Source organism: Perna viridis, chromosome 3, assembly GCF_037379345.1.
Source record: "Perna viridis isolate PV_CMFRI_1.1 ecotype Kerala chromosome 3, ASM3737934v1, whole genome shotgun sequence".
Lineage (NCBI taxonomy): Eukaryota > Metazoa > Mollusca > Bivalvia > Mytilida > Mytilidae > Perna > Perna viridis.
Window position 1 is genome coordinate 8,792,971 of NC_142447.1, and position 25,904 is coordinate 8,818,874.

A 25,904-nucleotide genomic window follows, 5' to 3' on the forward strand; every position below is an offset into this window, starting at 1 on the left:
TGTGTGTTTTGTTCAAAATGTGGGGAAAAAGCAGATACTTGCCTGGTCCACCTACTATTCAAAATCAGTAGTTCCGCCCCTGAAACATTTCAGACAGATACATCTTAACAACCAACCTGATAAAGTTTAGCTGTAAATACTAAACAAACTATTGAGTGTACAGCCTCTAGGTTTTTATGTATAAACTTTTACAACCATTTTAACCTATCAGTACTAGAAGATAATTTTCAACAGGAAACTGTTGACATCAACCATTTTGGCAATTCAAAGGCAAAAACATCATTTGACAACACATTCCCCAAATGGTTGGTTTATTTTTATTTTGACTGGAGATGTAGGGTCATCCATCTTTCTTTGCATTTTAGAAATCAGATCAGCATAACTGTTAATCTTTTCAGGCTTTCAACTCACTTTTTATAAAGAAGCAGGACATATTTTTTCTCTCACAAATTCGCCCAATTTGAAAGATCCTCACTCATCGCTGTTTGAGTAAAGCCAGTAGACAATATTGAATAGGGAAACACACTTATTGAATTCTTGAAGAAATTTGTGAAAAATCAAGAGTTCAATGTTTTCCCTATTTTAGAGAGGGGTGTACGCTGGGTTCGCCCTTATGAATTTATGCTTGCAATCAGCGTAGAAAAAAAAGAAAGAAAAAATCCTCTAAAATTGACTTGGAGTATGTTTCTCTAGTTTGTGATAATGCGATGGTAAGCTAGTTGTATTTTCCATATTAATATTATTTTTATTCATATCTTAAACATATATCCATTAACATTTTGTATGGAGGAGCGGATGTGTACGAAAATCCATGCGGAGAAAAAATAATGCTTTGTTTAAATAACATATGCTTATTGATCGATTGAACTCAGACATTTCTCATCAACTATAGTTCCAACTCCATGAACTCCGTAATTAATCGTATGGAAAATGAAAATCATATTTGGTCTAAATCATATAGTGAGGCAATTACTCACTTGCTTCAATGGGTGCTATGGCTATGTTATTACCAGGTTTTAGTTCCACAATAATCAGCTTACACATTCAGCAATTCTATGAACATTTTAGACACTTCATGGATTGAGGTCCAATGCTAAATGTATCCTCCCATGACTGTTTAACAGACTTCTGGTAGAAATTTACCAGTATCTGACAGTACTACAGTTAAATACATATTAATATTATAGATATCTTAATTAAAATGTATAATGCAACTGAAAAAAAATGTGGTATTTCAAAAGAGAAGGAATTCAAATTAAAAATAAGGCAATTTTAGGATTTTCATCTAAAAATCTGGAAAAAAGGGCTGTCCCCCAAAAAGGAGGAAAATTGAGAATATAAGGGCCAGTTGAAAGCTTGCCTCCCTCCTGCCAGTTTGTTCCAAGTTGAAGACCTAATGCTGCTGCCCTTATGGTGAAACATTTTGATAAAATACAATGTCAAAAAAAAAACTGCCAAACAAAGATGCTATTTTTTCGGTCTACAAACCATATTTTCAGAAAACTATTGTCCTTTCAGCACACAGATCTGTACCTTTGGAGAAAACCACACAATCATCCCCCTTTTTACCAACCATATCAAGAATGATAAACAACCAGTTTTGAAAAAAAACAAAAAAAACAAAAAACAATATGTCATGAATTAAACATTTATTACACAAAGAACAAGAAGCAGTCACAAAAGGCATGATCCACTATGTTCAAGTTTCAATAGTAACACAAAGATATAAATATCACATTTTTTAATCATAATTTTTGAAAAGTACATTTCTGATGAAAATGAAGCAAAACATGACAGTAAGAAGGATATGTATTTTAATGTCAGTATGATTAAGTACCATTCTGTGTAAGAATAAGGCAATTGGTGGGGCATCATTTTTCTTAAGCTGGCCTTTTTTTACCTGAAATATATTCAATACATCCAGAAAGCAACCGGAAAGCTATGTAAAATTATCCTGGAGCATCTGTGATGAAGTTATTTTTGACTGATTATATAAAGAAATAGTGCTGGAAAATTTTGTCCTCATTTTTCCAAAATGAATTTCATCTAAATTAGAGCATTCAAAATCTTAAAAGGCAAATTTTACAAACACTTTGATGGTTATTTCTGGAGGTCATGAGGTATGAATACTTAGATAATGCAATAAAATATGTTTTTTTTTCTTCATGTGCCACATCCTACACACATTTTGCCTGATTCTTAGACAGGAAATACTTAAGCAACAGAAACAAAATACAGTGAAACTTGTCTATACCAAACTCTGAGTAAACTGGAAACCTGTCTATACTAAACCCTGAGTAAACCAAAGTCATGTCTTAATCAGATTCTTTTTTCAAGTTCTTTCATCTTACCTGAATTAACTGTACACCTGTTTAGCCAAACAAAAGGCATTTGGTTTGGACAGGTGTCACTGTACTTAGAATCTCTTGGTTTCTTTAGAAAATATACCCTAATAAAATCCACAACATCAGATTCCTTCAAACATAAACAAATAATATTAAAACAAAATTCATATTTTTAGCAACACTGATTCATTGACTTCTAAGTTATCAGGTTACATTTTTTAAGCAATGGTGATACTTTTGCAAAGGAAGGTCATACTTCAGCAATGCTAGAGATTGTCTGGCAAGCTATATTCTGACTTGGTGTCATTAGTACTGATAAACAGAAATTCGACCTATTATATAGTAGAAGTAAAGAAGTATCAGTGCTCTTTAAAAATATAAAAATAAGTTTCAATGTTTTCAATATCAATGTAAGTACAAATGCACCTTAAAATCATATATAATATTGACTTCTGCAATGAAACAATATCTGACTTGATCCATTATTGTCACCCAGGATGTTCATGATTAATTATTGCATTAATTTCCCTCTTTTACAAAATGTAAACAAGCAACATTTAATCAATGAGTCAGCCAAAAGAAAGGCTAAACCAAGCTGTATTGAATTAAACAGCTCTAGAAAAAACTAATCAAGGGAACCAAGATTCTAGTGGAAATCAAAAGAATGTAATAGAGTAACAAAGACCAGACAAAACACAACAAAGAACATGAATTAACCAAAATAATACATACAAAGTAACATAAGTTAATAAGCAACATGAACTCCACTAAAAACTGGGAGCATGAACCAGGTGCATCGGTAGAATAAGGGTCCTCTGCTTTTCTAGAAACACCCACCCAGTTGCTCATAAAAAGTCAAGTCCAGGTAGACGAAAGCAGAAAGGCAAACTATGACACTTCAAACAAATCAGTCTTCAAGGTGCAGATGGATACAGAAGTTCATGATGACGACCAGAAAACTTCTGTAGTGTTCTTGTAGCAACATAACCCTGTTCCAGAAGCCTAATTGTAAGTAGTCTAGTGCAACACAAGAAGTCTGTTACAGCAAGCTCTGGCTTAACGTGTGATCTCAATACACAGGTGCTGAAGGGATGCTACCACAGATGAAAGGAAAGTTGACAATACAGAATGAAAAGTCATTGTGTTTGTCATATAGTTTGGTCGATAATTTTCCTTCACCATCAATCTCTAAGTGTAGGTCAAGATATTAGAATGACTTCACAGTGCCTGTAGTATCCTTCATCTCAAGTTCTTTGGGTAGATGAGATGTGTCGAACCCTAGAAACAGGGACTGTTTAATGATAATATGTCATCTGTATTGCAGAAACTACGATTAAAAGATCTAGCTAATGGATGTTCTTTCTTTTGGATCAGATCAGCTATAATTCAGCTATATAGAAGAATTCATTATAAACTTTCCTTAGACTCTTCATAAATATTAAATGACAATTTTATTTTTTGCTCACAGTAACCATTTGAGCATAGAAAATAATAGAGTTGAACAACAGTGTCAATGCACACATGACTTGCCCTCCCCTCTTTTTAACATCAAAATCCCCATGACTTTGAAATGAAGAATGGCCACCAAAAAAAAAAAAAAAGAAAAGAGAACCCTTGTTTTGCTTCAAAGTCCAATAATTTGGAAATGAAGAATCAGGAAGCAACAAAAAGTCAAAGAAGATTAAGCACTCTATCAAAAATTTATCTAAAATCCATAAACATTTTAAAGTGATGTGGACAGATAGCTCTATACCATTATACAAGTATGTCTGTCATATAAAATGATAAGGAAAAATAAAATATTCTACAAAACACGACCATTTGATACTATGACTGAAGTTTTTTTTTGCTTTTTGAGAAAAAATATGTAAAGTGATCTAAGAAGTTCCAAAAAAAAAAATTCACAATAATGATATAAAACTGTTGAGGTACCCAAAGGAAAAATAAACTGATATTTACATTTATACAATGATGGAACTTAATTCATGCAAACATTTTGAATAAATTAATCAAAATCATAATCAGTCAAATAAATTAAAGAACACACAATGTATATAAACAAATGGAGATCAAAGGTCACAAATACCATACTTACATATCTTAGCCAGTATAATGTACATTCATCCTTTTAAGGTTGGAATGAGTCCTTTTTTCATTATTTATGTACCAGAATATAATAAAACCTTAAACAAGAAGAACATTTAACACAATAATTTTTCAGTGATTTTCATATGACTTTTAAACTTTTTTCATCATACAAATCCATGAAGCTTTGCCTTCCAAAACTACAATGTAATTGTTTAAGGTTATTTTTTTTTCAAGACAGTAATAAACCTAAATTTTCCATTTAAACTATTACAAAAAAAGTAACATACATGTATGAGTAAAGGGAATAGGAGGCAACTCAACTATCTAAAGATAACATAACTTGCTATTTCAAGAAAGCCGAAGTTTAATAATGTACACCAGTTCTTATCTTTTTTTCCACATTAAGTTGTACATTAAATAATATATCTTCCAAGGAACATACTGTACACCTGCTTGAGATTATTAAAAAAAATTAACATGTTGCACTTTCTTTTTCATTTTTCTATTTTTATGAATCATTGGTGAGAAATAATGCTTTGACAGTAGCAATTCTGATCTATACTGTTTGCAGATTATTTTCAAAGTCAGGGAACTTTAAGAACATTCATTGGTTTTGATTAATACATTTTTCAAATGTCCATTCTTCAGAAAAAAAAAAGCCACACTAGCCTACCACACTGCTAGTGAGTAAATGAACTAATTTTCTTTCTTTCTTAAGTTCTACTAATATAGTGAGATTCAGTCCATAACATAGACATGCAAGTACTGTACAAATAAATAACAGATCTAAAATGATGTTGGGGCAAAAAACTGTTTTTCTCTTTTGCTTTGCCGTACTTTTGAGGTAGTTGCCCATGATACAGTCTGTTTGCCTACACTAGTTATATGATCTTTTACTGATTTAAGAGGAGTTGTTCCATCTCCACTTTGTTTTGAATTATATTTCTCTGAAATTTTCTCTCCATGAACATCACTTGTTTTGTCTTCATCATTCTCTGTAGTATTCAACCTTTGAAGAGATCCCATTGAACTTGATCTTCTATGTCCTAAGTTTTTTGGTCGATCTAAATTTAGCTCTTTTGAAGACTCAAACACATCTGAAGATGAGGAATTTGATCCATGATAAGGTTCCATTTTTCTGTTTTCTTCTTCCTTCATTGCTTGAAGTTTACTTGTAGAACTTGACCTTCGTAGCCCTTTCTTTGATCCAAATATTCCTCCACGTACAAATGTGATCATATCTTCAGATGTTTGAGGGTCATCCCTTCTAAATAGCCCTCCCCTTTTAATCAATGGTGACCGTGTCATTTGCAACACTGAGTCAGTGCCTGATGTTTCTGGCACATCAACGATTTGACTAAAATCTACACCAGTGTCATCAAGAAATTCAGCCATTCTCTGTAACGTTGTTTGTTTCACTAAATCAAGATCATCTTTACTCTGAATTACATTGTCAGCACTCCCTTTTACTGGAGCTGCCAGTACCTCTTTCTCAACTCCTGTCTTTTTCTTACCAATAGAATGTCGTCGTGATCCATAACAATTGTATTTTGGTTGAACTTCAACCCAACGAGGTTCGAAGTTACTTAAATTGTTTTGGACATCTGCTGTTAAGCCAAGTTTTTTTACTTCGCTAGTGATTGCAGAAGGTGGATTAGTCCCAGAAGATTGAACACTGATACTTATTTGTGTGGCACTGTGGAAAGCATCATCTGTCGCTTCTAAAAATAAAAATAGAAGAAACATAATTATATACAACTTGTAGATAACACTGTGAGATAGTGCTTTACAATAATACAATGCATACATGTACGTGTATGCTCATTAAATTCAGGAATTAATAATACTTACCAGTTCTGCAAACCAATTTACTTCATCATATCCATTTTCTCATTTCAGGATATCACTTCAGTATCTTTACTATTAATTTCTTGTCTAACATTCTGTTGAACATTTATTTGATATTAATAAAGCGATTTTTGTGGTGATTTACTTTTTGTGATTTTTTTTCTAGCTTGTGAAAATAGAGAAAATAAATTGCTCATGAAAATAAGACAGTTTACAGTAATTTGTTATCAATGGAGAAAATGGTCATTGACATTACATCTGTACAAAGCTTTTCGATCTTCACTTTGAGTACAAAATATCTATTCAGAAGTTTTGTGCATGTTTATTGTTTTATAAGCATTATTTATGTAATTTTCATGGATAAAACCACTGATAAATCATTTTCAAAAATCCTTTTTTTTCTTCCAAATATTGAAAAATTAATATACAAATTTGAATAAATTCTTCAATGCACAAAAAATGTACTGATACTGTACATGATAGGATGTTTAGGGCATCTGAACATATGGAAATGAGTCGGTGGGTAAAGAAGTATGTTGAACATCAAAATTAACATATGGAAATGAGTCGGCGGGGACAGGAGTATGTTGAACATTGTTCAAAAAGTATCAAAATTAACATATGGAAATGAGTCGGCGGGGACAGGAGTATGTTGAACATTGTTCAAAAAGTATCAAAATTAACATATGGAAATGAGTCGGCGGGGACAGGAGTATGTTGAACATTGTTCAAAAAGTATCAAAATTAACATATGGAAATGAGTCGGCGGGGACAGGAGTATGTTGAACATTGTTCAGAAAGTATCAAAACAAGCCCCAAAAAATAAAGTGTGTCAAATAAATTTGAAAATTGCATAATTCACTAGTTGAATATGTGACTTTGTTTGAAACAAAGTTTCATAGCTGTTAATGAATGTGTTGCACTAAAATTGTTGATGAAATCAAAGCAAAATTAGAAAATTTAGCCGAATTATGTCAAAATAGCTTATTTCACAAGACAAGTTTATGTAGAAAATATAGAGCGCATATGTCGCACTTTTAGATATTTATACAAAAACAGCCTTCTGTACCATCCCAACTCCTGACAACAGATTTTGTTGCTCTATATTCTTGAATTAAAACACTATCCCTAATCCTCTCATTTTTATGAAAATTCTTTGAAAATCTTGTAGAAGCATAGCTTTGTGCCCTTCTTGTAACTAAATTATGACATAACAGATTGTATTTTCTGTATATTAGTATTAGACAGTACACTGTATTTTAGCTTTAAAATAGGCTAATAGAAAATTTCAAATAGAAAGATGAAATTTTGTCAAAAAATTATGGCCTGAAACTCATGTTAGTGTATTTACCCCTTTGTGCTGTTACAATAAACACATGAATGATTTGTGAGAATGAATCAAATCCTAACATTTTACAAGATAAAATCTACTCTCTTATGTATAGAATTTGAAACAATGCTATCAAAGAAAAACTAAGTTACTACTGATTCATATTTTGAAGAAAATAATAGGTATGTATGTACATAAATTTCAATGAATAATATATATGTTCAGAGAAATAAAAAAGCATTTGCTATAGAAAACATGAAGGCTTCTGGTTTTCTTTGGTTCCAAGAAAGTTAACTCTATCTAACACAAAGCATAGTCATGTATAAAAGCCATTCAACATCAACTAACAGTGTTGAGTAGCAATCACTAGATTATATCTGTCCTACATGCAAAAAAAATGTATAAAAATATTTCTTTTGCCCCGAAGTCTCCAAATGCGGAGCAAATACTGAAAGGTGTGTTTACACTTGTTGAAGACTTTTTGGTGATCTATGAAAGTATTTACTATTTTATATTTACTTTATATGCTGATGCATCTGTTGTGTTCCACCATATCTAGATCTGTCCCTTTTTCAATCGCTTTGAAGGACTAACTTTAGTACATGTTAATCTTGATATTATCAGGGCACAAACATGTTAACAGTGATTTTCCATATTTTAGGTCTGCATTTGGGTGTCATTCCCAAAGAAATATACGCTCCAAATTCCCAAAATTTATCATGAAATTTCCAATTTAGACTTAAAACATTATCTCAAGATTTTTACATGATTAAAATGAAGATTTGAAAGATGTACAAAATTCCCTCTATATAGATTACTTCCCAGTCAGAAGTTTTACGCTGTTTTTCCCAATTCCATGGGCCACAGGCCCTTCCCCAAAGCAGTAGGAAAATAAATGTGTTAGCAAATCAGTAAAACAACCCTTACATTTCTCATTTCACTTCAATTAACACAAGTAAGTAGCATTCAGAAAATGACCTAGGTGTCTTGGAAAAGCATAAGCAGTGGGAAACATTCAACTGAAAACCAGGTGTGTATACTGCATACTTACTCTTTTTGGATGCATAATTCTTGTCTGATTTACCTACACAATCATTTCCCAAGAGTATAAATCATCAAATATGTATTTTGAATACTTTCTATACATATATGGGAAAGATATGCCAATAAAATACCTTTCATATTTTTCATTAGCTCTCTACATAAAGCATGTACACACAGTGTTACAATGTATCCATCCATGAAAACCAATTTGTTCACTGTGTCAGCCTTCCTTTCCTCTTAATCCAGACTAGACATTTTATGAGCAACTCGGTGTGTGTTTCTAGGAAACAGAGGATGCTTACCCTACTAATGCACCTGGTCCATGCACCCAGTTTTTAATGGAGCCCGAGTTGCTCATTTACTTTTGTTTCTTTGTATGTGTTATTTTGGTTATTTCATGTTCTTTGTTGCGTATGTCTGTTTTCCCTATCTAGTCTATCTCCTTATTATATAAACTTTTGATTTCCACTCAAATCTTGGTTCCCTTGATTACTTTTTGAATTTAATGTACTGCAGCGTCATACATTGTGCTCCCTAGTATGCTCTCTATGAACATCACTAGAATGCTGTATTTTCAAACATTTTTCATATCATTTTCTTGAAATATTAAAATCACAGTTCCTTATTTCCATGTGTACATAATGTACATATTGTATATGTACATTATACATATTAGTACATACAAAGTATAAAAATAGAATGTTATGATTCGTGTACCTGTAACATACACAATGTAATTATTTGTACGGTAATTCAAAGCAAGATGTTTGACCTTTAATAACATATAATGCTTTCATTCTTATTAAGATTAACCCTTTCAATTTCATTTTCCTTGGGAATGAAAGCACATTTAATGGAATAGTATGCATGGTCTAATTTTAATTTGACCGAGTCCATATTAAATTGAATATTTCATAAATTTTATATTGCACGCATTGTAAATTTATGCAGAAATTGAATTACTGAACAAATCAATACAAAGATACATGACTACCAACAAACTTACCATCAGTTTCTTCTGGAATTATATTGGCAAATCTTCCAAACCAAGAAAATAAATTAAAAGTTCTTGGTATATAACTGTAACCCCCTTGATTAGCAGCTCCCTCGTCCTGGGTATCAGCAGTAGCAAGATTTTTAATCTTAAATGTAGGGATGCTACCTGAAGGTAGTGCTGCTTCTTCAAGATTTTCCATACCTCGTTACCTGATATTACACATCAAGCATGCTAAAAATAGTAAAACAGGAAATAAAGTGTCAAAAATATCCAGGTCAATTAATTACATCAAATAATCTTGTATTTATTAGAAAATTCATTACACAATATACAATTTAGATTCATGTACATGGTAGTTATATGCATCTTAATCTCTTCCTACTCACACAGGATTTAGTCTAGTAATTTAATATGTATTAAATAACAAAAATAGTAATATAGTACATTATGTAGTAAAGATTAACTACATTTGTACTGGTATAACTTTTTTTAACATCATTTATTTCACTATATTAAATTAACCTGTAGTTACTGTATGGCCTCAAGTTCTGTAAATGTTGGGGTAAATATGTATTCCATGATATTATATATAGTCTTACTGGTAGCTTTTTTGTTCATTATGAAATTTACTGTTCAGAGCAAAATGGTTTTTGATTGTGATACAAAAAGAATTTGATCATAGTCAAAATGAGCCCTAATTTGTAAACAGTTCAAGTCACAACCTACCAAACAAATCCTAACCTTCTTGACAGGTACAAATGTATGAAACTTTGTGACCCAGTACAATTTCAAAAAGACAATGATCCTTTCCCTTTTACTAAAGTTACTTTGTGTACCATACATTGTGTATCATTTAGAAATCAGGAAAATTAATTGGTTCAACTCACAATTCAACCTTTCTTTTGATGGTGTGGCACACTTTGGCACAATTTCGATGTGATCCTTTTACTTATCTTATAGTGAAGTTATTGTCTAGTAATCATGAAAATGCCTGTTTCTAATCCCTTTTTCCACCCTTCAATCCTAAACAGCTCTAGTCTTACATTTTGTATATCCCAAAATCTACACGTCTGACCTTGGTGAAATATAGTATATACAGACATCTGTATGCTTTCAATGCAGTTATGAAATTCTTGTTTTAGGTGTCGTGATTCAAAAACAGTTGGGGGCAATTTCATATGGGCTATAACCCCAAAAATCTAAATCTTCTACATGTATATTTCTTTTTTGTGGTTTGGAACCTTGTAAAATTTTATGAAGATCAACAAACTAATATTAAAATGACTGCATGAAAACCAAGTGTCTATGGAGGAAGACAAAAACACAGACAACAAGGCCATATACATGTACCATAATAAGTTCTATTGGTCTAATAAAAACCACAGGCCTGATGATACATGTATGTTGAAGAGGAGCTTGAAGCAATTTTGTGTACATATACAAATACATGTACCAATATCTCCTGACGAGCATCAAATCAAATTTCAGGTGTTGGGGAGTCTCAGTGGTAGATCCCATGAATCTGAAAAGGAGACCCCACTCCAAGGAGCTCCAGTAAAATTCTGTATAACTTACAAAAATGTTTCGACATACTTATAGGACTTAATTTCCTCTTACCCTACGACTCTCCTCTTGGTTCATTTTAATTGGTTTTAAAACTTTTGTCTTCTAAGAAATTTGCTTATCTTTCATGAGATCTAAATATCTTTTACATAAGGGACTTTGCATAACTAATATGTAATTTACGTACATGTAGATGTACAGATGTAGCTCAAGTAAAAAGGGGGAGGTTTCCATAGTATATACAAAGGTGATGCAATACCATAAAACAGAGGTATTTTCTTACCAAATTTATAAATCGAAATCGTCAGTAACTTAAGGAGTGCGAGAAAGGGTGAGGAAATGTAGTTTATGAAGAAATCCCCTATTACTGTTTCACAAATCATGATCAGCTGGGAGTCTAATCTTGATTAAGGCAGATAAATCTAGGTCAGTTATTTTGTTCTATCCTTCTGGAATATAAAAACTTAAAACACAAAACGTATTTTATACCGTCAAACAAAACAAGAGACTTTCACATACCTTTTCAAAAACTTATTTTTACAGAGACTGTAGAGCAGATTCAATGTTTGTCGTAATGATATTGACCTTGACCTTTTGTATAAAGACGGTGTGTGTATTTGAGCCGACCGCTTATTGGTTTATTCCGGATTTCACTGGATAGGACCTATATTGAAATTAAAGTAGCTGTCTTTGTAAGAATCATGCAAAATCTGAAAAATGTGATATCCCCCCCCCAAAAAAAAGGCTACATATTTTTATTTTTGTAATTAGGTTGTTTTATGGGTCTATACTATGAAATATGTTATTATTCATACAAATCTGCCTGCTCATAGGAGATAATTCACATTGAAAATCCAATAGATTCTATTGTATTAGAGTGCCATTTACAGTTACTCCCTTAATTTTGAAATCTACAGTGCATTCTATGTAATTTTTATCTCCTAAGAGCACAGGTTAGATGAAAAACCACATGTTAATTTCTGTTTACTATGACATTTCAAACCAAATATCAAAAATAAAAATATGTAGGCTTTTTACCCATGAATCACATTTTGCATAATCCTTAGCTGGAGTCCTACTTAAATATGTGTGTCATTGTGTGTGTGTGGAGGGGGTGGGGGGGGGGTGGGGCTTGATAGGAGAAAGAAATTGTTAACAACAATGTATTATATATATTATATGATATGATAAATCAATTTAAATATTTGACAAATAAAAATTTTTACCAGAATCAAAGTGCCCTTTTTGGCCCTTTATTTATAAATGATTCCATAAACGACCCCAAAAATAAATTCCAGCCTTCCTTTGGAGGTACAAATGTATGGCACTTAGAAGTACAATTTTACAGAGATCCATTCAATTTTAGTCAAGTGATGGTCAGAATGTCAAGATATCACAAAAATGCTTGTGCCTGGCCCCTAATTAATGGACGGTTAAAGTCACAACCAAAAATATCAATGCAAGTCTTCCTTTTGTGGCATGGCGCATTGTGGTACGGTTTCAAAGAGATGTCAAGTTTTTGTCTAAATATAATTGTTTCTGGCTACTTCTTGGTCCCTATATCCTAAAAAATCAACTCACAACCACTATAATCAATCACTGCTATTTTTTTGTTGTACAATTTCATTGAGTCCCATTTACAAATGATCACCTAACTGTCTGGATATCATGAAAATGTGTATTGCTGTCCCCTTTTTGGCTACTAATTCCTTAACGGTTCAAGTCACAACTCTAAAAATCAGCTTTCCTTATGTGGTATAACACCTTTTGGTATAATTTCAAAAAGATCCATACACTTATAACCCGTTATTGTCTGGAATAAAGACAGCATTTAACAGAAGCCAAGTGAGGCAATAGGTGACATGGCCCAGGTAAGCTAAAGAGGTAGATTGCAGGGTCAAAGAAAGTTCAGACAATTGTTTTGTATATACAGTAGGGGATGTCCAAATAAGGGGTCAATATATCATGTCTGGTTTTATGGTTTCATTCATGAGGCATACAAACTAATATAACAAGACACAGCATAGGTATTTTAATAAGGCTCTAGACTCAGATCCAGACCCAGGGAGAAGTCATAACTCCCCTTTTGTTAGAAAAGTTTGTTTCAAAATTTTGTTACTTGAGCAAAAATAAGAAAAGTATAGCCTAGACCCCACCCTTTTTTTAATTTCTGAATCATAACACCCCAACTCTTTATAAATACGGTAGTTGAATCTCTAAATCTACCCATTGGTTTAGACCAAATTCACTGTATAAACCTTTTCTTGGATCTACATTGCATATTGCATTCACACTTAATTTATTTTAATGGATCTTTAATCAAACTTTTTAATGAGTACTGCCAAAAGTATTTCCACATGCTATGTTCAGATCATTCCAAGGCTCTATGTTGGCATACTGCATCCAAAGAACCCAAAGCATGTGAAAAAAGGCATCAATAAAATAGCTGATCCAGAAATTCAGAAAAAGTTGGGGCACTGACAAGTTAAAATGGAGACCTGTTACAGTGATTCTGGCAATTCTCTATATAAAATATCAAAATTTTAAATCATAAGGGGGACCAGGCCCCTATTTGGATCCATGTTTGCTACATAAGAACAAAGTATGAGCAAATTAGCCAATTGTACCAATGTCAATTAGGAATGAAATCCATTCCTAAGTTAAACACATTTTTATTTCCAAATGATAACTTGCAATTAGTTATTTCCATCACTTGGGACCAGGATTTAAAAAAAAATTTTCCTCAAAAATATCATTAAATCATTTGACTTATTATGCGTGTTCTCTGACATGTCTGCTTGCTATTTATTACTATTTAAACTATTGCCTAGTTTTCTTCTAGATGAAAACTAGACATAGTTTAAACAGCAATAAATAGCAAGTCAGAGAACACACATAATAACTCAAATATGGAAACAAAATGATTTAATGATATTTTTGAGGACAATTCACAATTAGCTTGGTAACAATATTGTCAAGTCAAACTTATAAAGTTATGTGACTAATGTACTGAGGTACATGGGTATAAATTTGTCTTTGCACTTACATGTCATACAATTACTCTCAAAATGTTTTAAAGGGTTTAGATAATTAATTTACACAATATTTGACCAGTCTCATTAAATAAGACCTTGCATATGTTTAGAAACATCCAGTCTAATCAAAATTATACCATGTATATTTTTTACTTTTTCTGTTCACAAAATAAACAGAAATTAGAGGGGCTTATTATTATTAAACTAAATGCCTGACATCACTGACAAAAGCTCTTCATTTTTCTTTTTCTTTCATCACTTAAAAAGAGGATGGGTGTATCATGTGTTTTAGTGTATTAATAATCTTATGTAAACCATAATTTGCATGATAGCTTCTATGTACCAATAAAAATCACTGTCTGAAAAGAAAACTTGGAATACAGTAAAACAAGAGGCTCCCAGGAGCCTGAATCACTTATATGGTTTAATAGCAATAAAAAGTTGAATACATGCAGAACCTTAAAATGGTCAAACACCTTTGATCAAATTTGCACAGATGATATTTGTCACGATACTGAACATTTAAACATTAATCATCATTCTACTAATGTTATCTGAATAACATGCTAAAAGTGCAAAAAATCATAAAAAAAAAACAAAACAAAAAAACAACAGATTTTTTACATACCAGTACATATGCTTTAAATTTACATAAATCATTAATCTGCTATTGTTTTAGCAGGCAAAAACAAGGAAAATGGTCAAAATGACACTTTTGATGGCAATAATTCCAAGAAATGTAAACAATTTTTTCTGAAATTTGTGCCAAAAATAGATATTGAAATGCTGAACACTTGATCAATTTTAATTCCTCATCAATCTGCTTTAGTTTTATAAATAATAGGCTTAAACTGCCAAAATAGGTAAAATTAGCAAAAAATGGGTGGGTTATAACTCCAAAATTAGTAAATTGATAATCTTGAAAATTCAGGATAGATAGATCTCTTCAAGTCAAAAAGCCTAAGACATCTCAGGTTTCTTCTATCTGTCATGGTTTTTGAGATATAAACAAAAATATATGGTGATACCCCTATGATCTATTTTTAATAACAGTGGCCATGTTTTTTGGCGAGGGACCATATGGGATATAAACTTTCGGAGTAGACCTACCAAGGATGATTATCACCAAGTTTTATCAAATTATGTCCATTGGTTTCAGAGGAGAAGATTATAAATAGATTTAAACCAGCAACATCCAATCAGCCTGATCGGGGAACATGCGCAAATAAGTTTTATTAGATAAGGACATATGGGCGGTACTTAAACAAACAGCTGTGTATAAAATAAAAACAAATGCATGTGTGGTTATCTAGGCTAGAAACCACTAATTCCACTTCCCATAGGCTTCTATGCTAATTTCACAATATTCAATGGTTTCTGTGGACTTTACCTTAACTTTAACCTGCAGAGGACTATATATCAGCATGATTCTACATATGTCATCTCACAATCCACAGAATGACATGTGGGGTTAGCAGACTTGCAGTGCAGTACTAGTCACTGGAAGTGAAGTGTCTATAAATAGCATGGGAAATCCCAGTGTTTTCACAAGATAGGGGTATATTTAGAAATCATTATGGAGATTAGGCTTCACATCACAAGAAGCAAAATGCACCTATAAAATGTACAGAAATGTTTTTCCTTTCAGAAACTGTTTAAATTTTGTAAATGAGATGAGAACTTTTTTCACAACACTATGAGGAACAGGGGTAATTTCTGCGTAGGACTATTTTTGCATACGTTCCAAACACTCATTGGTTGAATTGGTAGTCTATCTAGGTAAATATATGCAGACCACTTTTAGAATTATTATTTGCTACATAAAGAAATAGTTCTAAATCACATTTTCAATTGAAAAATGAATAATGCCTTTCCAATTTTATTAATCTAGATATGCTTTTACTAGTTTACACCATATTTCTGACCACATGTTATATGCCTTTCTTTTTAGCACTTTTATATCTACTTGTCGCCTTGGATTTTTAGCATCTTGCACAGTTTTTGTTGATGTTGCTTCCCTATTCACGTGTTCATTCCAATCTAAGATAGCTATATTTGTTCGTAGTACATAATCTTGCTTGGAAAAGTTTATCCTTTTGTCATGATACTGCGATATTGCATTGTTGAAGCTTTCAACATAATAACTGTCCATGTAGTGAATATAATCTACAGGTGATTTATACACTTGAGTGTTCATTAACGCTCGTCCAAGTAACATTTCTGCCTTTGGATCAGACATCTTTTGATGGCTCATACTTCAGTTCTGTTTTACATCTTGATAATTCACTGCAGTGTTCATGATTATTTTTATAATGTTCTACAATATTTAGTATACTTAATTTAAATTTTGTAGGATCTTGATTACAACTTTTCATTGCCCAGTAAATGTGAGTCTTGATACTGGCACTTTTATCTGCTAACTCAGGATGCCAAGTTTGCCCTCTCTGTACTTTGGCCCTGTGCAAATTGATTTAATTTCCTTTGCAATGTTTTTTGTTGCATGCCAACAAGTATCATTTGTAGATTTAGTATCCATTCCATTGCTCCTTATGAATTTGTTCACACTTGTATTTCTGTCATGAAAATGAACACAGATTTTTACTTCATACTCATCATGTTAATTGTTAAAATACTCATATATTCTTTCTGTTCCAATCAGTTCGTGTTTCTGTGCACTTGGACAATCAACTTTAGAAATAGTTTCGAAATGTAACACTTTGTGAGTTCTAGAACTAAGACATACAACATCAGTAAACATGGAGTTCTTCCTAGTTCCATGCCTAGCATCAGTAACAATGTCAGTGCCGTCCTGAAGTTCTTCATAGGAAGCAATTTCTTCGAGAAGTGCTGTTTTACATGACTCATTTACTAAACCTTCTACCACTGAAATATTCCATTTAGGGTAATTTCTCCAACATCCAATATTTGAGGCCTAACAGAATCGTGAATACGGATTTGGTAAAATACCAGAGACATAAAATCCATGAGCCATCCGAACGTTACAAAGAAATTTGTCACCAAGGTAGGATGAAGAAGACCAAAGTAGATCATGTTGTTTGTCTTCACATCTAAGTTTACAAACTCCAACATATCCTTTTATATCAGTTGATTTGACAAATAAATTGCTCTTGCAGATTTTCCTGTGTTACTCTCTGAATGAGGTTTTCTATAGACTTTTCACCAGTTATAAAAAGCTGTTGTTGGGATGCATCAATATCACAAGCTGTAAACAAACAGTCTAAAAATGGAACATCCTCCTCATCATTTTGGTTCTCAGGATCCAACTTTTGTGTTAGTTTATTTCTCATACAAAAAGAAAATACTTCCAAAAGCATGTCTTTATTTGTTGTTCTATTAGGATTTCCACCACCCATGGCACACTTGATGTCATTGGCCATTATATATATATATATATTTTTCATCAATTGATTCACATGTAAAATTAATTTTTTCATCAATAGGTTTTGCTTTATCTTTTCTGGCAATATTTCTCCTCTTGGCACTTTCAAAATTATCTTTGGCGTATTTCCTTTTTTCTGTCGTTGATTATTTTCATTATTTATATTGATATTCTGAAGAGGTAGTGCTTCCATGATGATACATTTATTTTCATTTATTCAAAATTTCCCTCCAAACTGTGACATTTACAAATTTCCCACTAAAACATGGGGCCATCAAGGAATTTATAGTAATGCATTTTATTTATATTAATTGATGTATTTTGTAAGGATCATCATTACCTTTTGAAATATTTTATCTTTGACAGGTATATCCTCCCATCTGATTGATTGTTGCAATGTTTTGAGGATTGGGATAAAATGACAAATTGCTGTATTGAAGAACCAGCTGAAAACACCAACAGAAATGAGTCTGAAGAAGAACAAGTTGACCTGCAAACTTTTGAAAGTGGGCCAAACCATCAGGAAGACATTCAGCATGAAGTAGATTGGGATGTGTGTTTGGAATGTTTTTGTACTCCATGTGTAACTATAAACAGGCAAAGTTGGCTAGGTGAAGGGCAAATGGCTCACATTAGAAATAGTGCTATTAGGAAAACCAAATACAAACTATTTTGGAGAATGATGCAGAATGAAGAGCCTGGAGTCATGAGCAGTACCTCAGAAAAAAAAGTCTTCTTAATAGAGATAGAGTAGATGACTCAGTAGTGGTTGTGAGGAGAGAGGTAATGCCTATCTGTGTTTTAAATCTTGTGAGAGAACTTTATCCAAATCTTAAGTCAAAGCCATACATGGGGCACAGATGGTACTGAAAATTGCTAGAGTGCTAAATATGAAACTCTGTTATTTAGAACGAATTTTCACTTGCAGTATATTAGAATAGATTGATTTATGTGTAACAACTTATTTGTTGACATATTCTATTCTTTGGATATGTGTTAATGGATTTTGATATCAGTATTAATTTGTTGGAATAAGGTGAAAATTACATGTACTGCTAACAAGGTATGTGAAGCATGCCTGTAACCACTAACTTGCATGTGCACTTGTTTACAAACAAAAACAGCTGATACCAAGCTCCTCCCACTGAATTCAAAATCTGTACAAATTGTGTCCACTTCAGATTTTTCAAATGTAATTTCTCAAGGAATTTTGATCAAATAGCAAATATGTTTTCACAATTTGTTTATTGTTAAGGTAGAAACATTTGAGACAAAGATTGTCAATAAAATCTGTTTCTAGCTCATGATATTCTAAAATTATATTCTCTGATCTTAACCCTGCCAGTTACAATAAGATTTTTGAAAAGCAAGGGATGCAACCCTTATATACCCAGGCTGCTGCTTTAACGACGAATGACAGTTAATGATGACAACAGATGCCAAGTGATGACAAAAGATTGCATGACCTTACAGGCCAGGTGAGCTACCGAACAAATGGGAGATTTCTTCCATAAATACAACCATAAATATATTTGTCAGAATCTGGTACGCCAAGGTGTTTTCAGGATCTTATAAAACATTATATGTCTACGAATGCACAATTCATATAGATCCAAGTCCAACAGACCTTCACTTGGTATGTTTTACATGTATTCATAATCTTTACGGTAAGACAGTCAGACAAACAGATTGAATAAATATATACTCCATTTTTGGATAGAGATCTACATATTCAAAAAAACAAAGATCATGAAAGAAAGATCATCATAAATAGTGGAAATGACAAAACAATGATAAAATACAACAAATATTAACAATACTTAACAAGAAAAATTTAATATAAAAGCTGAAAAGTATAAAATTGAATATAAAAGCAGAAAAGTAAAAGATGTATGCAACACTAAATTAAAAGTATTTGATAAGTTTAACATACATATATTATCAAAATTATTTGCATTACAATTTTTAACAAATAAAAGTGAAATAGTGTAAATAATTTACAAATAATTTGTATTAAATTCATTATTACTATTAATCATATACAACAAAGGATCAATTATATAAAAAAAAATTTGTTCAAAATTATTAAAACAACAAGAGGCTCCCAGGAGCCTGAATCGCTCACCTTGTTGAATTTTGCCTTTCAAAGGCAATAAATTAAACAAGAAGATGTCCAACAATTTCGACTCAAGAAGTCTTTGGTAGGACTATCACAAGATCTTTTCAACAATTGAAAGTTTCTTTTAACCTATCATAGTTTTCAAGATATTGACTGAAAACTTTTAAAAAAAAAGTCATTTTCCCCTTTCAAGGACAATAACTTTTGCATGGAGTCTGCAGATTTTTGTAGTCCTAATAATATGGATCATTTCAGCTACTGAAAGAATTTGGATAAACTTAACTGTTTTGGAGATATATGTGAAAAACTACTGTCTGACCTCTATATTCTATTTTTAGTAACGGTGGCCATGTTTTTCAACAAATCAAAAATCCCCACAACAGTTCTATGCAGTATACCCAAAGGGACATTCATACCAAGTTTGGTTTTAATTGGTCAAGTAGTGTCAGAGGAGAAGATTTTTGAAAGAAATAACATTAAAAATAGCAAAAATCATTGAAAAAGGGCAATAACGCCAACATGGCTTAACAGATTAAAACCGAAATTTGACCAGAGATAGATCTCATCATGCTGAACACTTTTACCTGATGTCAGAATTCAGCTAAACCTTACAGTTTTGGAGATATATGTGAAAAACTACTGTCTGACCCCTATGTTCTATTTTTAGTAACAGCTGCCATGTTTTTTGACGAATCAAAAATCCCCATATCAGTTCTATGCAGGATACCCCAAGGAACACTCATACCAAGTTTGGTTCTAATTAGTCAAGTAGTTTCAAAGGAGAAGAGTTTTGTATAATTGTTAACTACGACGACGGTCAATGACGACGATGGACGCCAAGTGATGGCAATAGCTCAAATGGCCTTTGGCCAGGTGAGCTAAAAAGTGCATGAATACAGAATTTAAAATACAAATACAAATGTAAATTTCTAACAAAAATACAAATAAAAAACAACAATTAATTCTAACACTTACTGCAATCAGTGTACCCAGAAAACAACACTCAAGCCCTTTTTAAAAAATACAACTAATTTTTGGGTATCAATTTCATGTTATGGTGGGTTTCATGAAGATTTGGTACACAAAGTTCCTTTAGACTTTGGTTTTGTTTTGACAGCTGAATTACAATTAATAGTTCCTCAACAATGATACTTATTACAGACCTGTTTATGTTAGCTTTAGTTTTAGTTGTATTTTATAGAAATGAGTCTTAAAATTTTGAACTTTGTGTGTCATTTTAACATAGGCGTTATGGAGAGATTCATAATTCTTAGAGCTTAATTTACAATCATTATTTGTAGAAAATTTGTTGAAATCATAGGGGTAAACTGTTAATATACATTATGTTTTGTTTTCTTGAATATAAATAAACAACATACCAATGTCATCTGCCCTGTCAACAAAGGGCAACGGTTTGCCCAAAAATAATGGTATGACACTTAAACTGGTAAACTATCCCAAAATTAAAATTTTTCAAAATCTTACCAAAAATAAAAAAGTTGTGGCCCCTTTGACAACATTTAACTAAAAAATCGTAAGCAATACCTGAAAACTGATTGATAAATACAGGCTGGGATTTTTAGAACGATTCCAATAAATTTTTTTATTTGAAATCAGACCAAAAATTTAAAAAATTTGTTTAGGTGTAGCCCCTTTGACCCCCTTATAATTCAAAAAACCATATGAGATATCTGAAATCTGATTTAAAAGTGCAGGCAGTGATTGTTATGAGGATTCCAATAAAAAAAATTAAGAATTGGACCAAAAATAAAGAAGTTGAATTTTTTGGTTGTGGCCCAATTTTGACTCCCAATAACTTGAAAACAGTCAAAAACACATAAAATCTGCTTGTTACAATAGTTTCCTTGAATTAAATAAGGAACACAATAAAAAAAAGACTAATTAAAATTGGATAAAAAAAAAAAAACATTCTACATTAGTTATAATAAAACACCTATTTTTACCCTTTAAGGTCCTTTATTTTAAATGTAGAGGCCACACAGTCCAAATTAATAAGGAACATTTCTTTAGTAGTAAGTAAAATCAAAACGAAATTTCAGAGCAACTGGTCAACCCCAACTAAAGTTATCACACAGAAAAGTGTTCTCAGACGATGACATCCACAACTGCAACATAACATTATATATCAACAATTTTTTTTGCAGTCATATAAATAGCCTATGAAGCCACCATGACAAACACAATGTAGTATACAAACAAGCAAGAGAACTGAGAGTGCATAATAATACTTTTTTTCGTCATAAATATGTTACAATTTAAGTAACTGTCTTTGTAAGAATCATGCAAAATCTGAAAAATGTGATACACCTCAAAAAAGGCTACATATTTTTATTTTTGTAACTAAGTTGTTTTTTGGGTCTATACTATGTAATGTGTAATTATTCATTCAAATCTGCCTGCTCTTAGGAGATAACTGACATTGAAAATCCAATAGATTCTATTGTATTTGGGTGTCATTGACAGATTTATCTCCCTTAATTTTGAAATCTACAATGCATTCTATATAATTTTTATCTCCTAAGAACACCGGTTACATGAAAAACTGAATGTTAATTTCTGTTTAATATGGCAATTCACACAAAATATCAAAAATAAAAATATGTAGGCTTTTTACCCATGAATCACATTTTGCATGATTCTTAGCTGGAGTGCTACTTAATGCTCCAACAATGCACATACAGTAATATAAATAACTTAAACAAAAGAATCCAATATTTTACTATTTATCTTTTAATTATTTTGTACTCTCAGAGAACCATAAGTTATAGAAAAGTAATCAATGGAATCAAGATTCGAGAGGACATCAAAATAATATATTCCAAGGATAAAGAAACAACAAGAAAATAGACACGTACGTGAAGAACATGAGATAACTAAAATAACATGTACAAAGAAACAAAATAAATGAACAACCTAGACTCCCCTAAAAAATGGGAGTATGGACCAGGTGCCGAGGTGAGATAATCATCCTCTGTTTTTCTAAAAACACCCTCCAAGTTGCCCATAAAATGTCACTTCCAGGGTAGACAAAAGAAAAAAGGAAAACTTTGACACGATGAATAAATCGGTTCTCATGGTGCAGATGGATACACCTTAATGATCCACAAGTACATGGTGAACACTGTTGTAACAGTCAAAAGCTTAATTCACAAACCATTTCATATTTTACACCTTTGTCATCTGGTGAGCAAAATATGGTAACAAAACCAACAGAACACTACATCGCACCCCACACTAAGTAAAAAATCTGCCATTGTGACATTAATCTTTGACCTGGTAATGTGAAAATCAACAGGGTTCAAAGTTTCAACAGGACAAAGTACTAAGTATGTCTGGTCAAATTTTCAAATAGGACAAAGTACAAAGTATGTCTGGTAAAATCACTTGAAGAACATTGGTTCAAAAGTGATTCATAGAAGGATGGATGAATGGTAGTAATAATGCTGCAAAATGATTGTGCCAAACAAAATAACTCTTATTCTGAAGACCTAATTTTCTTCAAACAATCAACTTCTTTTATAATAGAAATATAAATCAGTATAAATTGATATAGAAAATTGCACATTAAGAGATATTAAAGTCGGCTAGCAGATAACGAAAAAAATACAATTTAAGGCAACAAAACAGTACTCATTTTCCTCAGTTGTGTATTAGGACTACCCTCAGTGTTACTAGGGGTCTCCATGGTAACCAAGTTTGTTATTATATTCCCGACTGACTGACCAATCTGGTCTGGTTGTGATTCTCTGTCACTCAGTACTGACCAGTCTTTTTCTGACACTGATTGTGGTTTCTATAAAAGACAAGTATTCAGCCAAAAATAAATGTAACTACAAGTAGTACAGTAATTCAACTAAATAACAGATAATTTATTGCAAGCAAATGGATGAGGGGCCTTAGATAAAAATGATAAAAGAGGTGCTGCTTTGTTTTTATTTTTTGGATATCTCAATGAAACTTGGTAATGAGGCACCTTAACTGAGATGAAAAGCTGGGCCTGAGAACTGAGAAATTATTCTAAGTTGGCCTAATATGCATAAAAAATCAATCCAAGAACAATTTGATTACTTGAAATATACATGCAATTCACAGTGTGACTTATATATAGAAACATTTGGATAGAATTATGTTGGGGTTGGATTCTACTTTTAAACACGTATATTACAAATGGCTAAAACAAATGCTGAAAGGAAAAGCTGCAGGAAAAATGAGCAGAATTACGAAAAATATCATTGCATTATCATGGACTTGAAAAATATTAACCTTATAATATAAGATAATCTCTGCAAACATCTTCCTTTATGCACATTAAACATTCATAAAATTTCATCAAAACCCATTGAGCAATTTAGAAGAAGTAATCTGAATGTGACAAGAAGAGATTTTAACCCAAATAGCAATCTACAGAAAACCATATTAAACCTTTTTTTTTCACCAGAAAGAGATAACAATACTTACTGATATTTTTTTAAAGGGAGGTAATCAATGCATAGTAGTTGACTCTGAAATCAGTTAAAAAAGTCAACTAGCTTGTACAAGTGCTCAAAGACAGTCTTATTTACCTCTAAGTTTTTTGTTTCAGTGTTGAGCACAGGAATAGTCATCTTTTCATTCCATGTAAAGTTCTCTACCAGACTGGATTTCATTCCATCTACAATTAAAAGCATCATTTTACTCCAAAAGCAATTTACCAATTGACAATGTCTCAGCTGACAGCATATTTATGGCTAACATGACTAACATTTTGGTTGTACAGTAAGCATTGTTAGGTTAATTGAAAAAAAATTGAAATACTTGTTAAAATCTTTGCTAAGAGTCAAACTGGTCTAAAATTATGTTACAAGGAAGAACAAAATCATGGTCACATAAAACATAGATTTTTAATCATAGTCTTTTGAGGAAGGTTATTTCTAAATACAGGTGGTTTCCAAGACTGGTTTGACTGTATATGTAAACCATAGTTACAATACAAAAATATATTTCAAATTTCAAAATCAATAAACCTATATTGATTCATAGAGTGAAAAAATGTATGCACATAAAAAAGGGAGGTAATTGCATTTAATCAAATCTGATTTAAAAGTCTGAATTAAATTGTTTACTAGCATGAATCACTTATAAACTCAATTTAAAACCAACAATTTTATTAAATGGTAATCCACTTCACCCACACAGCATATCCAACACAGTTTAAGCATAAAGCACTTCTCTGTCTAAAAGTCAGGCAAAATGTGTATAAGGTGTGACACAACAACAACAAAAAAACACAGACATTTTATTGCATTATCTAAGTATTAATACCTCATAACCTCCAGAAATAATCATTAAAGTGTGTGTAAAGCTTGCCTTTTTTAGATAGTAATAGGTCAAATTCAATTGAAATGTATTATAGAAAAATGGCAGGAAAATTTTCCATCAATTCTTCCCTATATAAGCACTAAAAAATATCTACTCCACAGATGATTCAGGATAAATTTTAGTAGTTTTTGTCAATTTTTTAAAAGATGTATTGAATATAATTCAGGCAAGAGACTAAATTGAGAAAAATTATTTTCCTAATTCTCACGCAGAAAGGTTACCATACTTAATACTGTTCATTCAGAAATAAATGTGAATATTCTATTAAATGAGACTATAATGTGCCCAGATTGAAATAAAAAAAAAGAGAGCAATGTCCTTATAATTTATTTGTACTCATTATAACCACAGACCTCTAGATCATGAAGAATTTCTTGACATAATACATTTCCTATTATCATACATGTGTAATGTCTGATATTTCTATCTCAGAATGCCAATGAGCATAGTTACACCAGTTTTGAAAGCCTAGACACATTATATCATGCCCTAGAGCCTAACATGTCTAAGATGACATTGTCTGTCTTGGCCATGTCATACCGTTTATCCTAATAATTTTACTATATAAATTTTTCCATTCATGCAAAGCCCTATTTCCATTCTTGTTAACAATTAGATTATGACATCCCATGGTTTCTAGGTCTGTTATTTTGTACACAATTAGTCCAAATGGTAGTAGCAAAACCTATCAAAACATTCAACAAACCTGGTAAATTTGTTACTAATACTAATTTAATAAAGGCATAATATCAATTC

At 31.9% G+C, this 25,904-nt stretch overlaps 3 protein-coding genes across 7 annotated transcripts in view; 1 reads left to right on the plus strand and 2 right to left on the minus strand.

Moving 5' to 3' along the window:
• Nucleotides 1-1,634: 1,634 nt before the first annotated feature.
• On the minus strand, nt 1,635-11,859 carry LOC148620910 (uncharacterized). Of its 3 annotated transcripts, none has more exons than XM_088574784.1 (4): nt 11,735-11,859; nt 9,662-9,883; nt 8,663-8,695; nt 1,635-6,154 (listed from the first exon to the last, which is right to left on the minus strand). In XM_088574784.1, the coding sequence occupies exons 2-4, from the start codon at nt 9,849-9,851 to the stop codon at nt 5,220-5,222; spliced, it is 1,158 nt and encodes a 385-aa protein (XP_088430910.1). In that variant the 5' UTR covers nt 9,852-9,883; nt 11,735-11,859; the 3' UTR covers nt 1,635-5,219. The 3 variants fall into 3 exon arrangements, with proteins under 3 accessions (XP_088430910.1, XP_088430911.1, XP_088430912.1); XM_088574785.1 differs by lacking the exon at nt 11,735-11,859 and adding an exon at nt 11,499-11,619; XM_088574786.1 differs by lacking the exon at nt 8,663-8,695.
• On the plus strand, nt 11,511-18,954 carry LOC148620911 (uncharacterized). 3 transcript variants are annotated; one of them, XM_088574787.1, is made up of 2 exons: nt 11,511-11,641; nt 18,017-18,954. In XM_088574787.1, exon 2 carries the CDS (start codon nt 18,069-18,071, stop codon nt 18,402-18,404), a length of 336 nt encoding a protein of 111 aa, XP_088430913.1. In that variant the 5' UTR covers nt 11,511-11,641; nt 18,017-18,068; the 3' UTR covers nt 18,405-18,954. The 3 variants fall into 3 exon arrangements, with proteins under 3 accessions (XP_088430913.1, XP_088430914.1, XP_088430915.1); XM_088574788.1 differs by having other exon boundaries at nt 11,511-11,546; XM_088574789.1 differs by lacking the exon at nt 11,511-11,641 and adding an exon at nt 15,943-16,029.
• Nucleotides 18,955-19,460: 506 nt separating this feature from the next.
• The window catches only part of LOC148620912 (uncharacterized), a 46,048-nt gene continuing 39,604 nt past the window's right edge, over nt 19,461-25,904 (minus strand). The window contains exons 18-19 of the mRNA XM_088574783.1: nt 24,353-24,441; nt 19,461-23,583 (exon numbers count right to left, since the gene is read on the minus strand). Of these exons, the coding sequence (XP_088430909.1) occupies nt 23,401-23,583; nt 24,353-24,441 (272 nt within the window). The 3' untranslated portion in view covers nt 19,461-23,400. The remainder of the gene's footprint in view (nt 23,584-24,352; nt 24,442-25,904) is intronic.